The 21726-nt window shown below is 36.8% G+C and overlaps 2 protein-coding genes across 3 annotated transcripts; one reads left to right on the top strand and one right to left on the bottom strand.

Annotated features, from left to right (window-relative positions):
- The first annotated feature begins 1236 nt into the window (after window positions 1-1236).
- On the top strand, window positions 1237-3683 carry LOC18430276 (uncharacterized). The gene is made up of 3 exons (XM_020664740.2): window positions 1237-1542; window positions 1658-1733; window positions 2303-3683. Exons 1-3 carry the CDS (start codon window positions 1504-1506, stop codon window positions 3418-3420), a joined length of 1233 nt encoding a protein of 410 aa, XP_020520399.2. The 5' UTR covers window positions 1237-1503; the 3' UTR covers window positions 3421-3683.
- A 3199-nt stretch (window positions 3684-6882) lies between these two features.
- LOC18430277 (Protein phosphatase 2C family protein) lies at window positions 6883-19991 on the bottom strand. Of its 2 annotated transcripts, none has more exons than XM_006840436.4 (4): window positions 19914-19991; window positions 15721-16910; window positions 15312-15576; window positions 6883-7077 (listed from the first exon to the last, which is right to left on the bottom strand). In XM_006840436.4, exons 2-4 carry the CDS (start codon window positions 16867-16869, stop codon window positions 6950-6952), a joined length of 1542 nt encoding a protein of 513 aa, XP_006840499.1. In that variant the 5' UTR covers window positions 16870-16910; window positions 19914-19991; the 3' UTR covers window positions 6883-6949. The 2 variants fall into 2 exon arrangements, with proteins under 2 accessions (XP_006840499.1, XP_088715675.1); XM_088859549.1 differs by having other exon boundaries at window positions 15721-16871.
- Window positions 19992-21726: the final 1735 nt, after the last annotated feature.

The raw sequence follows: 21726 nt of genomic DNA, 5'->3' as shown, positions 1-21726 counted from the left end.
CAAATTCTAACCGTCCGATTAGATCGGAACCACCCATTGGTCGGTTCCTAATTTGGTGAACCGATCGGGGATTTTATATAATTTTTTTTGAAATCCTCAAAAACAAGGGTTTTTGTTTATAATACATTTTTAATGCTTTTTATCATTTTGGCAAAGATAGGAAATTGTTTTGGCCATTAATATTTATTTCTAGATTTTCTCATTTTTTAAAATTTTTTTCAAAAATGACCCTGTGCACAAATCGATTCTTTGAAATCTTTTTTTCATTAATTTTCAACTTCATTTGGATGTACTTTTTGTTTAATCATGTTTTAAATATACTATTTATATTTTATTTGATTTTTTGTTTTTATTTTATTTTTAACACTTTTTTTTACCGATTAGAAGTTGTCCGATTAAGCTGGTTGAACTGATTAGTTAACTGCTTAGGCCGATTGAACAGCTTCTGGCTGCACGTCCAGTTTATTTGATTTTTCATAGACCTAGGCCTTGTACCCTTTAAAAAACAAATTAAAAAAAATAACGAAGAGATAAGGCCGATTGGGGCAAAACCGGGTCTGCCATCTCTTTGGGCCGCCCTTCGGGTCATGGCAACCCACCCTCGGATTATAATTTATGGCCGACACTCTAATTTGACTGCGTCCTTGGCCGGGCCAGTCGACCCGCTCTACAAGAGAGAGAATATGCAAGGGAGTGCTCAACATGCAAAATAGGAACGAGAAAGCAGCCATCCTAGAGAGAGAGAGAGAGAGAGAGAGAGAGAAAGCATTATCTGTGCCGCGTGTCCCGTCCGGTAAACTACTCACTCTCTCTAGAGAGAAGAACCCAGGGGTAGTTTCGTCATTTTCAGGTTTTTGCCGCCGGATTTCTTGCGGCCATTTTCTCGAGAAAAAAAAAAACCAAAAATGCCCACCTAGTCAGAAAAAGCCAATCATCATTTACCCAAAATGACAAAAACGGCCCGTTATTTCTCTCCAAATTACGGTGTCGCCTCGCCCGCAATAATTATAGGCACATCCCCTCCGACTATTCGTACGGAGGCACTTGGGTCATATTTGGAAAAAGGTGAGGGCATTTCAGTCATCATTCGTATCAAAAGACTGACCCGTCATGTCATTTCCACTAAGTACTTCCCAAAAAAAATTAATACCATTTTATTCTCCTTTAACTGCAAAAATTATCTTTAATACCCTCAACGTAAAAAAACTAATATATATGTTTTAAAATCATTCATATATGGCGAGACTGCCCATGCGGAGGGCAGAGTGGAAGGGAGACTGATACAGAGTATGTTGGAAATAAAGAAAAGGATGAGGATATTTTTGAGATTTATCAGGAATTAGGGATTTTTTTGTCATTATGTGTAATTGTGAGGGTAGGGGGAATTATGGGACCTCTGCTCTCTTTAATAGCTCTGAGGAACCCTGCTTTACTCTTCCCTTCGAGCCATCAACCTAAGCATCTTTCATTCTTCTTTACGAAGCATTTGCAGGCAGCAAAGAAATGGACGCTGAAGAAGCCTTAGAGCCTCTTAAATACCAGGTACTAGCTTTCATCTCTCTATCTCTATCTCTATCTCTATGTCTCTCTCTATATTCTTTTCCTTTTTGAACTCTCTCTCTCTCCCTAGGGTTTCTTAGACAAGTTGGTTTTGCAGACATGGGAGCTGAAGGTCTATATTCACTGTGAAGGTTGCAAGAAGAAGGTGAAAAAGGTTCTGCAATCTGTTGATGGTACTGAGGCTTCATACTCAACTTTTTTCTTTTTGTTTGTGGCTTTTTGGATTGAGCTGAGTCTAAAGGCTCCTAAATGATTCATTGTAATGCATTAAATGTAAATGATACCACTGGATTTGAAGTTTTCACTGTGTTTTGTTTGTATTGAATTTAATGGGGTTTTTCCTTTTCAGTTTTAAAGTTTTTAAAGAGATTCAGTGGTAAGAAAACTGGGTTGTTCATTCTTTTCTCCCCTTTACTTTTGACTGCACTTTCAGTTAGTTTTTTTCATGGCTAGAAACACTGATCATTTTCTTTCCTTTATATTGGACTCTATATTTTCAAAAGTTTTGTACATGGTAAAAACACTGCTTGTTTAATATTTTCACTTTTTTGTTTTATGGTGGTGCTATTTACTCTGTTTCGTCTTATTCATTCTCTTCTTTCCGATCCAGAAAACAAATTGGTTTTCTGAACATAAGAAAGGATTAATCGTGCTTTCATTATTTACAGATGGTCTGTAAGCATTGATATTGATTTCATTCTCATTTATTTTTTTTGGGCATTGTATCCGTGGGGTTTTACAGGGGTTTATAAGACTACTATAGATTCAACTCAACAGAAGGTCATAGTAACCGGAAACGTAGATGCAGATACCCTCATTAAAAAGCTTCTAAAATCGGGAAAACATGCCGAACTGTGGCAAAAGAAGGAAGATAACACCCCAAAGAAACAATCAAACAAATCAGAGAAGAAGAAAGGCAAAGACCCATCAGAAGGTTCCAATGGAAAACCCAATACAACTGAAAATTGGGGCAAAGAGAAGGGGAAAAACAATGAGAAGTCCCATGAAAACAACCAAGAAGCTGTTAAAAATGGTAGTTCTCCGGCAAAAACACCAGATTCAAACAATGACAAACCCAAGAAACAAGCTGATGATGAAAAGCCAATCACCGGAAATGCAAATAAGACCACTGGAAATGGTGGAGAAGGTGGTGGCGGTGGTGGTGGTGGTGGTGGTGGTGGTGGCGGCGGCGGCGGTGGCGGTGGCGGTGGCGGTGCCGGTGCCGGTGGTGGTGGTGGTGGTGGTGGTGGTGGTAAAAAGAAAGGCAAAAAAAAAGTGAACATAGCTAATGGGGGCGAAAATGAAAATTCCAGTGGCCATGGGGCTGCAAGCAACAATACAGGTGAAAATCTCAAAGCAAAGAGAGAAGGTGGTGAAGATTCCAGCGATAATGTCAATGGAAAGAATGGTGGTGGTGAAATTCCCAGCGAAAATTTCAGTGGGAAAAGAGGTGGTGGTGAAAATTCCGGTGAAAATTTCAGTGGAAAGAGAGGGGTGGGCGAGAATTCCGGCAGGAACGATGGCGAAGTTGAAATCCCGGCCGCTATGGCGGCGCATTATGGTAGTCCATACCAACCTCCACACCAACCTCTCTACGATCCACTCCCGCCAGTTGTGGCTGTGAACTACAATATGGCAGTTCCCCGCCCCAGCTCTTATGTGGTCTGGAATGGTGCTCGGCAGGAATCATACCCACCACCAATGCCGGATTATTATACACCGCGTTCAGTGGGTCATACTCCACCGGATTCGTACTCACATGATTACTATACACCACCTCATCCCCATGGTTACTATACCCCACCTCCAAGTAACGATTTCTTTAGCGACGAGAATGCGAATGGGTGTAGGGTCATGTGAGTGTAGATCATGCTGGAAAGTTGCTTTTCGGGCCTCTTGGGTATCATTTTGTGGTGGGCCATAGCCTTGGTTTTTTGTATGTGTGGTGAAAGGAAGTGGGAGTACAGTAGGGAGTATGCTAGGGTGATTGTAGTTTGTACTTAAAACTTTAAATTTGCCGTAAGTTTAACAATGGTAGAGTGGAAGGCTCTTGTATTTTTTGTATTGTGTTCAGGTATCGTTGGAGAATAAAAATGTCTTTTGGGGGTGGGACTTATGTGAAACTGGTATTTTTCATCTTTATTTACTACTTATTACCATTAGTAACCAATAACAATAAAATATATGGTTTGCTGATATTATTGTTACGGTTATTGCTATCGGCAAAAACTTAGTTTAATTTACCCGTATTAGTACTATTTACATTTATGATATTATGTGTGGATTGATGGCACTACTCATGTTCTCAATTGGAAACTTTGAGGTACAATTAAACCGTGTTTGGTATTTTGCTTTTTGATGTTATTTTACTTGTGCTTAGGGTTATGATTTGGGTGGGGCATGGATGAGCTGGTGTGAATAGTATTTAGGTCCCCACAATTACTGGATCAATTATTCATATCTTATTTTATATGTTTCTAAAGGAGGGATTGGCCGAAGTTGCTTTTCCCTTAATTCTCTTTATGGGGTTTTTAGTGGGTTTTGATGATACTAAGAGTTGGTGCGTAGGTCCCTAAAATTATTAAAAATTTCCTTTGTGGTCTTAAAGGGGATTTTGCATGCCCGATATTTGTTTATGATAAAACCTCTCTATGGTGCTGGCCTATCTCTATTGGACCTATTCAATGCTTTGGGGACGTGTATCTAATGGTTGCATGCATGATTTTAGGGTAAAGAATTAGAAGTACATCAAAAAGATGATGTCATGCTTTCTTATCACCTTATTATAAGTGTCCATGTTACCTTATGTTCAAGTGTTCATGTTTGGTGTGCAAATCGGAGGTTTTTGGTACACAGATTGGAAATGCATATTAAGAATTTCTATTGCTTTTTTAGTGGAATTAGTAGACTTCCACTTCTCCAACATTAGAATAATGGTGAGTTGAGATGATTAGGGTTGGCCTCTCAAAAGAGCTTGTAGCTGAAAAGCTATGGGTTTCTTTCAAGCCCATCCTTGATTAATGCTCTCTCTCTCTCTCTCTCTCTCTCTCTCTCTCTCTCTCTCTCTCTGGGCTTCTCATATTTGAAGAATCAAACAAGAGAAAGGGAACCAGATCACAACAACTTTGCTTCATGATCCTCAAGAAACCAATTGAACATCTGAAATATACGTATGAACATTTTGCCCTCCAGACATTGTTGGAGAGAATTTTTCTTAGGGAGAGACTCTCAACTAATCTCCAAAAGGTCAAATTTAACCAGTCAAATCCTAATTTCCCCTCCCCTAAATCCGCAATTTGCCTCCTCCTTTCTCCGCCCACACAAACTAGGCCACTTTGATCGTGTTTCTCCTGTTTAGTCAAAATCTGAACATTGGCATAAATGGACGGGAATATACTCATAACCTGATAAGGTGGGTTTCCCCTATGGCTTCTTAAATTTGAAACAGGAAAAGGGGTTGGGTCATGGCTGTAGCACCCCTACACTTAGTTACCATGTGGTTTTCAATCCCACTGGCAACACCTACCAACACCTTCAAAAAGCTAACTCTAACACACTTTTAAAAAGCTAACTCTGAATGTATTTGAAAAAATGGGTAGGGATGTCTTCGCGCTAAATTACCCAAAAAAATAAAACAAGAGGTTGGATTTTACCTTTAAAAGACTACCCAAAAAAAAAAAAAAAAAGAGGTTGGATTTTACCTTTAAAAGACTTTAGATCATTTAAAGTAAGGAAAAGTTTATATAAGGTTGCAACGTTACCTTTACAGCTACGGATGCACCTCAAAAATCCATCGGAAAAGATAGTTTTAATGTTGAAAAACGCTTTGATTGATCATCTCGACATCGAGATGTATGAACATGAAAAATAAAAAGATTTTAAGTCTAAAAAATAGTGCATTTTACAACATATTATCTACACCATCCATTTTCAATATTTTCATATGTTTATAGATCTACTTGATTTTAACCATTTTTTAAATTTAAAATTTTATAATTAGATATAAAAATAAATTTTGAGATAATCCTAAAAACATTTTACATCAAAATTATATACCATGACAAAATTTGATGGTGCACCTTACCTCTATAGCTACGGATGCATCCGTATGCCAACTGCACCCTTTAAGTAAAAATATAGACATGGGTTGGTCTTACTCTAGCTGAATCGTATACAATGTTTTATGATTCTCTCTTTCTCTCTTCTATAGAATTGTTAGCTGAATTGTATACAATGTTTTATGATTCTCTCTCTTCTATAAAATTGTGAACAGTGTTTTACGACTCAGACCCTCTCTAGAACTGTGTACAACGATTTATGACTCAAAAGGTTTTTTGTTGTTTTGTAGGGTTAGGGATGTGATATGGCTTTGCGGGTTGCAATTTTGCATAGTTTCTCCGATGGTTCCTGACCCATCACTGTAGTCGAGAGAATTCCCTTTGACCTACTACGAATGGTTTTGGGGATTGGAATAAAGATCTGTCCCACTTTTCACATAACCTTTAAAAGGGTCCAAAGCTTCATGGGATCTATTTTGTGAACACTATCACATGTGAGTCCCGCACTCAATATTCCCCATCCACTTCGCTACGTTTGCGTCTCTCCAACTTTCCGATCAAATCAGGATACCCCAAAAGTTCTTTTCCAATTATTTGCAGCTTTAATTGAACTTTCATTATTATCAGATATGCAGATAATAATGATAACTGCAACAACAATTGATACTAATACTAAGGATTATCTAAGCAAAAAAAATTAGCTTATATATGTAAACAAAGTTATGATGATTAGTGTGAATTATAAACATAAAGAACAGGTAAAATTAACTGCTATTGATTTTCAGGATATAAGGTCTCTTTAGGAGGGTTAAGGGCATTTTTGTCAAATTTTTTTTTTACTTTTGGGTTATGATCAGTATATGCCATCAGGGTTCCATCATATCAGATAGCAAGCATCAACGCAAAGGATATAAAAAATGCCATGAGAATCAACTGAAGCTGATGCGGCGACAAGTTGGAAACCTGAATTAGGGAGGCATTCTGCCAATTTATGAAAAATAAGTAATCATTTTTAGTACTAATTAGTAGTAGTTGTGTTGAAGCTGGTTATTTAATTAATTCTTTATAGTTCTCTTGGGTCAAAGGTTAATCACGCTATTGACAGTGTCATTGACCGAAAATATTAACAGATTCATTCTCATTAACACTGAGAAAGAATTAAAAAATGAATTCAGAAATCCCTGGACAGACTCAGTTAAGAACAAGCAAAACAGTTAACTCTGTATGTTCTCTATATTGTGGACATAATGCTAAGATGAGAGGATTTACAATAGCAAAGAGGATATTTATTGAGCATTTATGGATCTTTCAAACATGACGATGCACTTAAATTACAGTGATGTTGATGCAGTTGATGTGCAGTTATCATTTCCTAGAAGGATTACCATAACGGTAACATCATCATGATACTTTCTTCTCCTACCAGCAGGCACTCTCATCAACTCCTCCGTACTGAAACCTACAAAATAACCTTTGCAATGAGAGAGCAATGAGAGAGAGAGAGAGAGCCCCATAGTGGATGCCAATCCTTTATTATTCACATCATTGTGAACTCCCAACCTGGGTTTAAAAATGGGGCCAGTAGACTCGCCTTTGGACAAGGAAGAGTAGGTTAAGTCTTGATAAGACATGTCAGATCTAAAAACTCTGCCTAGTCTTAACGAGCTGACTTGAAACAGAGCTGTAGCAAGTCTAAATCAAAGTCAGTATTTTTACCATAGCTCTCGACCACCAACAAAATATGGAATGAAGAAATCAATACGCACATCTTTGTTGAAGAAATGCCAAAAAGTCCCTTAAATTGTTGTCGTCAGTGATGAGATTAAACCCTAGAAACCTTGGGCATGTTCCTTAATTTATTGTAATAACTGGAGATTAAACCCTACAAACCTAGCAGAATGGACGTATAAGCAAGATCAAGCAAGAGCCAGTTTTAGAAAATTAGGAGGTCGAAAATGCTTGCGACTCCTGTACAATCTTGCATGACAGTTTAAATGGCATATATAGCATGGTATATTATCATGATAAATTGATCAATATGTGCAATACGTTTGCCTTTGTGCGTATTATATGGAGGCATATATACACATACAATGCAGTTTGTATAAGGTGGCAACCTTACTCATAGAAGTAAGGTTGCGATGTTCTACACCGTCCATTTTAGTTGGACAATGTAGATTTGACACAATTTTTAAGACTATAAAAAAGTGGCACATCTTTTAAGATAGTTTCAAATCTACACCATTGAAATAAAATGAACGATGTAAATTAATACAATGTTATTCTACTTCTACAAAAAACGTTACAGCCTTATATAAACTATTTCCTCTCTCTATCTATACATACGTGTGCATGTGGTTGTAGTTTATATTAGGTTGCACTCTCACTTGTAGAAGTAAGGTTGTGATATTCTATACGGTCTATTTTAGTTGAATGGTATAGATTTAATATGTGTTTTAAGACAATATAAAAAAATGGTACATTTTTTAATATAGTGTCAAATCCACACGTCTAACTAAAATAGATGATGCTTATATATATATATATATGTGTGTGTGTGTGTGTGTGTGTGTGTGTGTGTGTGTGTGTCTATAGTTGTATCCTAATGTTTCACATCTTGACATATGCAATATATGATGATCATCATCATTCGAAGCTTATCCTATCAAGTTGGGGTCTACTGCACAAATCCTATTCCGCTATTCTACTCTATCAAAGGTCATATCCTCTTCTCACTACTTCCATCCATGTCCTTTTGGGCCTTTCCCTTGCCCTTTTAGAGCCTTCCATGTGAACCAATCGCCCTTCCTAACCGATATTATATTAGATCTATGTTGCACATTGCCAGCCCAGTTAAGTCTGCTTTCCGTCATCATATGGCTTATTGGAGCTACCCCTAAGTTCTATCATATGTATTCATTCCGAATTCTATTTCTTGTCTTGTCACTCATCCATCTAAACATCATCATCTCAACTATACTCATCCTATAGATATATTGTTTCTTGACGGCCTAACATTGTCGTCCTATACAGCATGGTTGGTCTTACAACCATCTTGTAAGACTTCGCCTTTAGTTTAGTATGCGCCGCCCACCCAGCTCTAATTCTATGCACAACAGCATCCTGAATCTCTCTATTCTCCTGGATTATCGACTCAAGATATCAAAATAATTTTATTTAGGTATTTCTTGGTCCTCAATCTTAACTACTTCCACGTTTCTACTCTTGTAATTACTAAACTTACATTCCATATATTTTGTCTTAGTCTGGCTAATTTTAAAACCTTTAGATTCTAAAGGATCCCTCCAAGGTTCTAACTTTGCAATATGCAACATATCATCTGTACCATAAAATTACTACAGATATTGCTATTTGGTGTATTAATATTTGAATTAGAAGGCTACATATTGACAACACATCTCTTTCCATTTCCTTTCCATACACACAAACACATATATGAAGGTATGTAGAGTGTACACTTCTAATAGCTGCAATTGATGTATCCACATGTGTATGTGTATGAAAATATTTCACTACCCCCCAAGAGCGCACAACTACAACGATCCATCATATCCTATTTTGTGGGCCTTAGGGGCATCTGTTTTGACCTAAATTTTGCACACGCTTGGACTTGGAAAAGAAACCCCTGACAAGAAGTTGGAAAAAATCCCCGAAAAATGGTTTCTTTGAATTGGGTGAGCACATTGTTGGGGTTTGTGGCATTCAAAGCTATGAAAGTATGCAAATATAATAAATATAGTGAATTGTGCATGTTAGTGGGAGTGTATATTGGTTGACTAACCGATCGTTGGGCAATCTCTGGCCCAGTTCAAGTCCAAAAGCCCTTTTCCCTAGGCATATACACTATCGTTGAGGACTTCTAGAGGATCATACCTTCTTGTGGTCAAAGAGATACCCAAAGGTGATGTTTTGAAAGCCAAGAGAGTTTTGTGGTCTCCTGTGTGTGGTTGTAGGCTTGTGAGAACGGGTACCAAATCCTCAAGCAAACCTTTAGAGAGATACTTGTACATATGTATAGAGAGAGTACCCCTTGCACTATAGTGATATGTGCCTGTGACTTACTCTTAGGGGAAGAACCTGTAATTCATATACTACGACCGTAGTTCCACTATATCAGCTTTGATGGGCCAATCCTAAGCCTTGCACATAACTGTAGGTCATGGGTTCCGGGGTTTGTTTTTGAAGAGAGTCATGTATCACGGTTTCTAGCATGGGTGGATCGCCTTGAGAGTCAATTTTTATTGGCACATTGGTACTAACCAACTTCAGATGTGTTTTTGAGTTTTTTTTTTTTTTTTTTTAAGAACTTCATAAATATTATTTTCAGCTTTATTTATGTTCCTAGGATTTTTGGATATTTTTTAGAATTTTTATAAATTGTTTTAATAGCCTAAAATACAGAAAGTACATTTTTTGAAACTTTTAGAACTTGTAGGGGCATAATGGGATCCATGTGCAAAGGAAGAAAAAAGAAAAGGAAGGGGGGGGGGCAAGGACTCAACCCATGTGTGACTCGCCCCATTTAGTGTAACACCCCATAGATCTTCCAATAAGATGGGAGATGTGCTCAGGAATCCTCTTAGATTTGGAAATTTCTTGTTAGAGGAAATCTTAGAAAAATATTAGGGAAACATTTTGTAATAATATTTTGTGGGAGTAGAGAATACTTCATGTTTTGAAATATTCTTTCTGTCTTTGAAATTTGACCAAGACTCTTTTTTACTTTGAATTTCTACAATCCCTTTTTGAGAGAAGAAATTCTAGTCAAAATAAAAGTTTATCAAAAAAAAATTCTAGTCAAAATAAATATGAGATTCGATTGGTCTTATCCTAATTTCACTAGAAGTGGATATGGGTCAAAGATTCAAGAGATACGATTGCTAGATTCCTCCATAAATCATGATGGTTGATTTCAAGGATGGATGACTCTGATTAATTTCTCTGTCACCTCACAAACTACCATGAAATTTTTTGGTCAAACTGAATCCGTATTGAGATTGGAATACCTTAGGACCTTGAAGCCTATATAAGAGGGGCCCTCCCCTCAATCTCTTCACCCTTGTTTCTCAGACTTCTCTCTCTTTCTCTCTCTAGGTGGCATGCCCCCCTAAAGACCTAGGGGCGGCAGACACCACCTAGGATAAAAAGGGGGGCACGCCTAGCCATAGTGTTGGATAAAGGAGGTGCCACATAGTGGCATGCCCCAAAGGTTTTAGAAAGGGTCTAAAGAAACCCTAATTGTATTCCAACACTAAAACGGCCAAAGGTTTTAGTATTCTATGCTCGCAACCATAGTTTTGTGATAGCGTATTCCAGAGGTGCTTCTTAATTCTGAGGATTCAGCAAGACTAGAGGATCAGAGTGCACTACTGGTTTGGTAATCAGGTGTGGGGTGTGTTGAGTCCTAAGGGGGTAACCCTAGGCAAAGGTTCAGCAAGTCTTCCGAATTTCGTTTATTAATTTTATTTTCAATTATTGGTTCATATATTAATTTTATGTTCAATTCTTGGTTCATATATGTTTGGTACTCCTAATTGTATTGGTAGTCCTATTTGAATTAGGATTCCTACTTGGACTATGACTCCTACTTAGATTAGAATTCCTAATTGTATTAGAATTTATATTGTAAGACTAAATTTCAATTTTGAATAAAAGTGTTTTTTTTTTTTACTATAAGAATTAAATATCCTAGATTGTAGTATATATGTATATATAATATCATCATCATCATCTTAGCCTTTTCCTAATTAATTGAGGTCGGCTACATGAATCTTAATTCTCCATTCTGCTATATTAAATGTCATATCCTTAGTGAGGCCATCTTTTCGGACTACTTTCAACCATGTACTTTTGGACCTACCCCTTGCCCTTTTCAATTCAAGTATTTGGACCTACCCCTTGCCCTTTTCAGTCCTTCCACTTGAACTAACTCGCACCTCCTAACAGGAGTTGTGTACTTGGTTGGCGCCATGCATGGCTAGCCCATCTAAGTCTACTTTCTCTCATTTTAGCGCCTATCGGTGCCACGCCTAAATTCTCTCAAATAGATTCATTTCGAATTCTATCCCTTGTTGTCTTGACACTCATCCATCTCAACATCCTCATCTCCACTACACTCATTTCATGGGTATGTTGTTTTTTGTCCACCCAACAAAGCTGGTCTAACAACTGTCCTATAGAACTTGCCCTTCAGCCTTATTGGTATGCGGTGATCACTTAAAATTCCAGTTGTACATCTCCACTTCGCCCACAACACTCTAATTCTGTGTGGGACATCTTCCTCGATCTCTTTATTTGCTTGGATTATCGACGCAAGATATCGGAAGTGCAATCTTTTTTGTACTTCCTAGCCGTCAATCTTGACTACTTCTTCGATCTCTCTATTTGCTTGGATTATCGACCCAAGATATCGGAAGTGCAATCTTTTTTGTACTTCCTGGCTATCAATCTTGACTACTTCCTCGTCTCTACTTTTATTATTACTAAACTTGCACTAATATACTTTGTATTAGTCTGACTAATTTGAAAAACTTTGGATTCTAGAGCATCCCTCCAAAGTTCGAACTTTGTGTTGACACCGTTTCAGATCTCATCAATCAAAACTATGTCATCTGCGAACAACATGCACCGCGGTACCTCATCTTGTAGATGCCTTGTTAAGTCGTCCATAACTAAGACAAAGAGGTACGAACTCAATACTGACTCTTGATGTAGACCTATTGTCATTGAAAACTCACTCGTCTCTCCACTAATTGTTCGTATACTAGTTAGCGCTCCATCGTATATATCTATCACGAAGTCGATGTAGTGTTTAGAGATGCCTTTCTTTTCCAACACCCGCCAAATCAAATCTCAAGGTACTCTATCATAAGCTTTCTGTAGATCAATAAAGACCATGTGGAGGTCTTTTCCCTGTGCCCTAAACTTCTCAATAAGTTGCCTAAGTAGGAAAATAGCCTCAATTGTTGATCTTCCTGACATAAAACCAAATTGGTTTTAAGATACACTCGTTTTATGCCTTAGTCATTGCTCAATGACTCTCTCCCAGAGCTTCATAACATGGCTCATAAGCTTGATCCCTCGATAGTTTGTATAATTCTGTATGTTTATTTTGTTCTTGTAAATAGGTACCACAATATTTTTCCTCCATTTGTCTGCCATTTTCTTTGTTCTCAACACCTTGTTGAACAACTTCATCAGCCAGTCAATGCCAATTTCCCCCATGCGCTTCCAAACCTCTATCGGGATACCATCTGATCGTAAAGCCTTTCCAATCTTCATCATTTTCAAAGCTTCTTTCACTTCCAACATCCTATCCTACGAATGTATCTATGACCTCTAACGTCACTTGTACCAACAGTCCCTGCTACCACTACGTTGCCATTGTGTTCATCATTTAATAATTTTTGAAAATAGACTCTCCACCTTTCATTGGCCTCGTCATCCTTCACCAAGACCCTTGGATTCTCACTCTTAATACATTTAATATGGTTAAAATCTCTATATTTTTTCTCTGTTATTTTAGCTAATTTGAAGATATCTTTTTTACCTTCTCTTGTTCCCAGTTTATTGTATAGATTATCATATGCCTTAAGTTTAGCTTTACCTTCTATTTGTTTAGCATTTTTATATTCTTCTAAGTTTCGATCGTTTCTATTACACTGCCAAGTTTTATAACATGATCGTTTTTTGTTAATGGCCTTCTGAACCTCGTAAAACTTCTTTTGCCACTTTCTTAATACATTCAGCCATCTCATTCCATATTACATTGACATCATGTTCAGAGTTCCATTTTCCTTCTTCAACTAATTTGTCCCTAAATAAGTCTATTTTCTCCTTTTTTAAATTTCACCACCTAGTTCTTGGATGCCCATTACTTCTACCCCTTCTCGTCCATGTCTTTATGCAGACGTCCATGATATACACACACACAGATATACACGCACACACACACACACACATACACATACACATACACACACAAAGAGACCATTTACTTTTTGTACAAGGAGGTCACAACTATTCCTACTCATTAGACGTCAAATTAGGATGGCTTGAGGTAAGTCACGATGTCCGAAAAAAAAAATTAGAACTTTGTGTCTATTCAATGATACTCTTAAAACCACCCACTTTAAAATTTAAAGGACAAGAATGATTGTGACCTCCTTGTACAAAAAGTAAATGGTCTATTTGTAGACAATCCCATATATATATATATATATATATATATATATATGCATGAAGTTTGTATAAGCTTATAAGATGCCCTCCTTAAACAATCAAAGTAAATTGCACTTCCAAATCTTGTTGGAAGTTGCAGTTTTGGTGCTGAAAACTTTTACGATGGCCTTAAACTCCATTTTCACCCCAAACTATGAAATTTAAAGTTCCAAAATGGTGCAGATCAAACAGCTCTATGAACACTTAAAAGTTTTAAAACAGGTGATCTAGATAATGTCACAAGATGCACTATTTTTAAGACTTGGAGCCCCTATTCATATCTAACATCTCAAAGTTGAGATGATCTATTGGTGAGTTTTTCAGTGTTGAACAACTTTTTTGGATGGGTTTTTGAGGTGGACCTCACTTCTATAGTATGTGGTTGAAACCTTTTATAAACTTTTTCCTAGATGAAATTACGGTTCCATTAAAAATGCAAACCCTAGATTGGATTGCCATTGTGTTTTGGTCCAATGGTGTTAGTGAATACCAAAATATGCCTTTGAGAAAAGGGATGAAAACTGATGGTTTCAATTTATTTGTCCCACTCACAAAAGTCAGCATCTTCAATGTCTATAAAGACCTATTTGTATTCTAAAAAGGTGCTCAAAGGGACACTCTCAACTGTAAAAGTGTTGACAACCAAAATACCACCTCAATGATGCCAACATATGCTCTAGGGCAGCATCCAAACTGGCCCTAAAACTTATTATAGAGAAGAAGATGAAACTCTACTGAGAAAGGACCAAGGAGAATCCAACTTTGCCACAAATAATATAATACCATTAAATCTCTTCATCCAATTTGAGATGAGAAACTTAAGGTCTCAGACACAGAGACCACATAAGAAGGAAACACAATTTGTCCAAAGTCCTAACAAGGCATTTCCGTAGAAAGCGAAGTAAACCCTAAAACATTCACAAATGGGAACAACAAAGAGACGGTCTAATTCAAGTGGATGAGGAACCACTATTTCCCTTTCGTCTTTATGGTTGGGCAAGCAGGGCTTGAAAAAACAACCTCATAGTTGAGGTAGCGAGCACCTTCCAATAAAGCTACAGATCTGACCCCATTTAGAGCCCCATCTAATCAATCGAAAAATCCCCCAATAGATACCCTTACTGATTTTAAATGGAACATAAATGAATTTCTAAGTTTTCCATACACAAAATGGAAAGAAACCTACCCAATCCACAGGCAAGCTAAACATGAGGTCATAAAGAAAATCACCATGTGAGTCAGAGAGAACTACATGACAAAACCATGGTTTAGTGATACTAATGCACTAATGATGAATAATAAGATGATAGTGGCTCTTTCGGTGCCTCTCTAAACAGTAAAAAGATATTACGATGCAAATTTTGAAGATAAAGAGCATATAAAATGATTCAGTCTTAAGGAACTTCATCTTACACCCATTCTGGGAATTTACAGAAAAATTTATACCAATACCTGCATTTGCTGCTGCTCTTTTCACAAGCTCTTCTAGAAGGAACTTCGCAGGGTCACCAGATGGGTTCCTTGAGATAAACGAGTAAACCAGCTGTACAGCTTCAATATTGCTGAAGAAATCAAACAGGCCATCACTGCCAATAATGACAAACTCATCACATTCAGTGATCCTATGAATGTTCACTGATGGATCAGTACCAATATATGGTGGACTCAACAAGTTGCGAACCCGAAGAATGCCCATCAATGCATCGTTCATTTCACCCTAAAAAAATATATAAATAAAAAAAACGAATTGATAAAACTTGTCACTTGTTGAGTATGTGAGTAAAATAGAATCCATTCTATGAGATACTAGAAAGCTAAAAAAGCAGCACTTATAACTCAAATGGTAATCCAAGAATGTAACCTTTTTCAGGTAACCAACTCCAAACGCACGAGTTAACCTCAACTTCCCTTTCACTCTTCCAGCAACAATTGTCACGGGATCATCACAATGATCAGCAAGAAGTTGCATTCTTTCTTTTTCATTATCTACTGTATGACTATCTGTAAGCTGAATGGCTTTCAAAACCTTGTTCTCATCCTCATGGTCTACTTGGCTCTTCGTTGCCAAAACAGCTCTGCTATCACCTAAATTTAGAGTATAGAGATCCTTCCCATGGAGAAGCACAACAAGAACACAAGAACCAACTGAAACTAAATCAGGGCGACCATCCATTTCATGTTCAACCATATACATGAAGTCATTCTCAGCTTGGGCAAGGGCCTTATGGAGACAATCAACCACTCCATGCCTGAACGAATCATCAATATCATTACTTCTCAAAGGATATTTTTCCTTGGGGTTACAGCCTTCCAATAAAAACATGGAGCCTTCCGGACCATTATCATTTAATGCTGAAACATTTTGCCTCCCCATATGCCATTCCAACAAATTCAGATGAAATCCGATGTTTTCATATAAGGTTCCTGCCAAAAAATCAGCAGCATCACGGCCATTAAATCCATCATAAATCGCACAAAAGAGCCATCCATTATCTTCGGAATGTACAGCTTGAACTCTATCTTCGCCAGCAGCTCCACCAGCCACTTGTAGATCCATAGCATTGAGAAAGCCTTCACTCTTTGCTGGAGCACTCATAGGTTTCAGAAAGCTTGATTCACATTCAGATATTTCATTCTGAGTTGAGAAACTACAGCTCAATGTTGAGACCGTGCTCTGGAATGAAGATGACAATATATCCAAATTAGAAAGGGATGGAGAAGATGGAATCCTTCTAAACGACCTTGGAGAATCCAAACTAGGCAATATTTCTGACCCAATTAGGCCATTGCAGATATTTGTATTTGCCAAGGTTGCATTGGCGCTAAGTGCTGCCCCAGACAAACAAGAAAATGAGCTATTCCTCTTGAATCTTGAAGATTGCATGCACATTCTTGGAGCCTCAGGCTCATAACTCTCTTCATATGGTCTCTCTGGATCATTGTTCCACTGGTAGCCAAAACTCACATTAAGCTCTCCATCAGGCTCAATGAACTTTTCTGACATCAACATGACTTCAGCAGAAGAGAATCGTCACTCAGTCAGTCAATTGACTGGAAAGAGAATATCAATCTTACATTAGATAAATCCCCACAATCAGAAGGAAAAGTAGATACTACAGAGTACAGATATATAGCATACTTACATACATAATACATGTATTAGTAAGCATGGTGAAAGCATTCAAAATTACATATAAAATGTGGGTTTCCAAATGATCCCCTTTATATAACTGCACATCAGTTCCCTTACTCATAAAACACATTTAAGAAACTTCCTTTAATATTCTCCCTTCCCTTAGCCAAATCAACTTTAGCTCTCCTTTGTAAATGCCCTCGCCTGCCTTGCCTCAAGTCAACAGTACATCCTTTCCTTCATTGACTCTACAAGCAATCCCTTGGATTTCCAAAGCCACTTACCATTCCCCATGCCAACCTTCTTAATTAAGATACATTCCCCTTATGAACCCCATACGATCCCTTCAGAACAAACCCTGTTACTCTTCATTTTCCCCTATTAAACCCCTCAAGCGCAAGGAAGGCAAGCAGCCTGAGTGAGCCTTAAACCTAGTTTGAACCCCTTGAACTCCTCCTTCAAGCACATAGAAATAAAAATGACAAGAGGTCTTGACATATCAAAACACTAGAACTCTGAGACCCCTTAAGAGATGCTTATTTTAGCACTGTCCCCACATGAGTCATGGATATCAAGAGAGCACCCAATACTATTTATCTCAGAAATGGAAGGAGAGGCACATTTCAATTCTGTCCCTCCGCCAAAAAAACACCAAACCTCCGCTTTTTAAGAAGAGGAAAGATTTTACCTCTCTTTGAAACCATCCACTGATCTGGTGTCCAAATTAAGCTATGGTTGATCCATAGCGCCACCGATGTTTAACGAGGCAGGATAAAAGCATTAGGTGCACAATCATTGAATATGTCCATTTTCAAGAATAATTGTTTACAAGATAGCGGTGGTTCTGACTTCTTTGTTTTATTTAAGAGAATTGTACTAGGGATATTGGTTCTTGTAACACCACTAAGTCATTAGAATAGAAATAATAAATATTAGTATCTTAAACTCTGATATTTAGGAATAGCCCTGTTAAAAAACTCAACATCACTGCTGAAACTGATTCGACTCACCAAGTTAAAAAGTTAGGTTGGAAAAACAAGAACGAGTTTTCCCAATATGTGAAAATTTTGTAAGAAAGTAAAGAAGTGCTTGTAATGGGATTCAAACCTAGCTCATTACCAAGTCAAAACACACTCTTAACAAATTAGAAATTGCCATTTTTGGTGTCAACATGGCACAGAAAAATATGCATAACCAAAAGTTCTGGTAAATTGTAAATCTATCATTTGTAAAACAAGGCAACTGGAGAATCAGGTGACTTGGCAAATTTTTATGAATTGAAAGTAAGTTTCTAATCATTGTAAAACAGCATTAGAGAAAATAATCTTTTCTGGTAGAGGACAAAACTGGAAAGTGCCCATTCAAACAATTATGACAAGGTACAGAGTTAAAATCACCATCTCACATGGGTTACCTGATAAAAGAAGCCCTTTAAACTATAATAATATCTTCAACGGCTAAAAATAGCCCAAGTTCCAATCGTGGATATTGGGCTACTAATAAATAAAACGTGAGTAGCACCATACATCTGAATCTAAGAAAGAAAGAGATGTTGTTTTGTTTTATTGTTACACCAGATTTGTCTCTATGTTCCATCTTATCAAATGCAAGGGATAGGGGATAGATCCATCCCTTGAAGGCCCATTTGGGTCCTTGAAAATTAATTTCTAGAATATTCTTCCCTTGAAATGAGACAACTCCAATGGTTTCAAATGATTGTTTGACCTCAGTTTTGGGAAAAGGATCCTCCAGCTAAATATGTAGAAACTTCATTATCTCAAAATGAATCTTCGTCACCCCAAATTATCTGTCACTCTCTCTCGCTTTCCCCCCTACAAACCCCATGCCCTCTCAATCTCCTGCAAACCCTCAATCATCTCTCTTTCCTTGGAATTTTCAAGAAATATTTTTTTTCAAAGAGCCAAATGGGCCGTAAATAGTTAACTCAGAAGCCCACTAGCGCCACAAGTCTGATAGATTATACCTCTTGATTTGTAACTGTGGATTTATTTAATTAATGCATTAGATTTGCGAAAATAAAATAGAAAATGTAGGCAAAACAAAAGGAAAAAGAAAAGAAAACACATGGACGCACCACAGAAAGCAATAAGAAAAAGGCAAATGATCAAAAGACATTACAATCTTTCATGCTCCATAGAACTCCAAACGAGGCACTAAGATTCTGAGATTAATTACCCGCTATAATCTAAGGGAAGGAACTACAGTAACCCATGCAGTATAAGTGTAGAACCAGCATCCTCCAAATAGATATTGCAGTTTGATATCCCAAAAATATCATAAAAATGAAAAATTCAAAAGTGTGTATTTCGTCCAAGCTAACCACTCGACCTTGATATAAGGAGTAGGGCAACAGTGAAACCAAGAAACCCGGATTACTCAAATGACATGAGTCCTAAATAGTAATTCTTTCGAAGTTCTATAAGCTGACCACTATTAATGATTAATGACCAATCCTATGATATCATTACAATCCCAAAATACAACTAAACAGAAGGATCAGAAATATTAAATAAAACAAACAGTTTTCTGCTGAGCAATATTTAACAGATATGAACAATAAGAAAGGGCACAAGAATTGACAATAATAAAAATTCTATCATGAACAAGTATGAAATACCACTTGAATAATTCGGATGGTAACAAAAAAAACTCAAAGATAACAAGAAATCTCTTTCAGACATTAAAACTCCGGTGACTTCATTTTATACATTGATGCATAAACACTAACAGGCGCAAATTAATATCAATTAAAAGTATAAATCGCCATTGGAAAACCCTTAAAGAGAAAAAAAGGGATCCTCTCAAAGTCCTAGTCTATAAACTTCAAAGAAAATGGGGAAAAAGTGAAAACAAAAAGAGAAAGAAACGAGAAAAATCCAAAGAAGATGCTAATAACTTACTTCTCTGATGAACCCTAAATTTGATAATGGTTTAAAAAATAGCAGCAATTGGGAAAGAAAAACCAGTCGAATTTCCCCGAAAGAAACTCAGAGCTTGGAGCGAGATTTAATCATAAACGCAAGAAAGCGGGAACTACACCCATATATGACCATCTCAATTCCTGTTATTACCAAATGGGTCATTACACTTCTATTAAAAATGGCGATTATACCCTTCATTGTGGTCATATTTAACAAGAGTAACTAATAGCATTAAGAGTCATTAAGATGTTAACAAATTAGCAGAGTTTTACTCGAATAGAGAAGGGGCATGGTCGCAGCGTTCATATAATTAATTAAACGTCAAAGTTTTTTTTCAGACAATTAAATTAAATGGGAAAGGTTTCTATACTTCCCCTGCCACATAGAAAATATATATTTTCCCTCCCATCCGTCTAATTTAGATCAAGTCATTTATTGATCGTTTGATTTAGATCCAACGTCTGAAAATATTTTATTTTTAATTTTTTTATACAAATTATATAAAAAGTAGTTTATATTTTGAGAGGCATATAACTACATTTGCATCCCCTAAGATATCACATATCCATCTTAAAGATGAGTCATGGCCCCTCTAGAAATGTGCAAAAATCAATGGTTTAAAAATTTCTTTCAAAAAAATTTATCCTGTTTTTTTTTTTTTGGTCACATTCATGATCTCCACGTTAGAGATTATATACCTGAAAAATTAGGTCGAAAATTCATGTAAAAAATAGATCATGAAGAGGGGAAGCATGTCTAGATATTAGTATAAGAACTCATAAAAATAGTGTCCATCAAATAAATTTAGTTTAGGTATTTTATATAAGGAAAAAGTTTATTTAAAGATGCAACCTTAATTGTAGAAGTCAGATTACATTAATCAACACCATCCATTTTATTTGAACGGTATAGAATTGACATTATTTCAAAAGAGACACCACTTATTTGATACTGACTTAAAAGAAGTGTCAAATCTACACCGTCTAGTTAAAATACACAGTATAGAACATCGCAATCTTGCTTCCACATGTAAGGTTGCATCCTTATACAAACCATACCCTTTATACAATGAGACCATTATCTTTCATATGCAAATGTCATAAACATCCTAAGGTTTTGAGCTGTAAAATTGGATGGATGGGTTGTGCATGTTTTCTAGAGCCCTCCCCCAAATCTCAAGTCTGATGATTAGGAGTGATTGCGGTATTTTTTTATAGGATATCAAACCATAAATTGCATTTTGATGGGAGATTGCATGTTTGGAGCATATTGTATGCTTGATTTCATTTATTTAGAAATACATCAAGTTAAAGAGCATTCATATATGTTTAACCATAGACAGTTTGAGTTTTTTAAATAACGTTTATGCCTGGCCCAAAAAAACAAAAAGAGACTTTAGTTTTGGGTGTGGTTGTATAAAGTGGCAACCTTAAACAATCAAAGTAACGTGCACCTCTAAATCCTGTAGGAAGATATAGTTCCACTTCCGGAAATTGTGATGGCTTGAAACCTACTTTTATCAAATTGAACACATCTATAAATACTTAAACATATTGAAATAAACGGTCTACATAGTGCATTCCAAGATCCACTATTTTCAAAACTTGAAATCTTTCTCATTTTCATATCCATATATCGATGGTCTCCTATATTTCGCCTGGATTTTTGAAGTGTACCTTAACGAACACCTTATATAAACGTTTTCCTTCAATTTTTCATCCAAATTTAGGTTGCACAACTTCAATTAATAAGATGTACTAGGAAAAAAGGGTGAATTCGTTATATGTGTTGT

Source organism: Amborella trichopoda, chromosome 2, assembly GCF_054954075.1.
Source record: "Amborella trichopoda isolate Santa Cruz 75 chromosome 2, AtrichopodaSantaCruz75HAP2 v2.0, whole genome shotgun sequence".
NCBI classification, from domain to species: Eukaryota; Viridiplantae; Streptophyta; class Magnoliopsida; order Amborellales; family Amborellaceae; genus Amborella; species Amborella trichopoda.
Note: the sequence above shows the minus strand (reverse complement) of the source record. Positions and strands in the feature narration are given on the sequence as shown.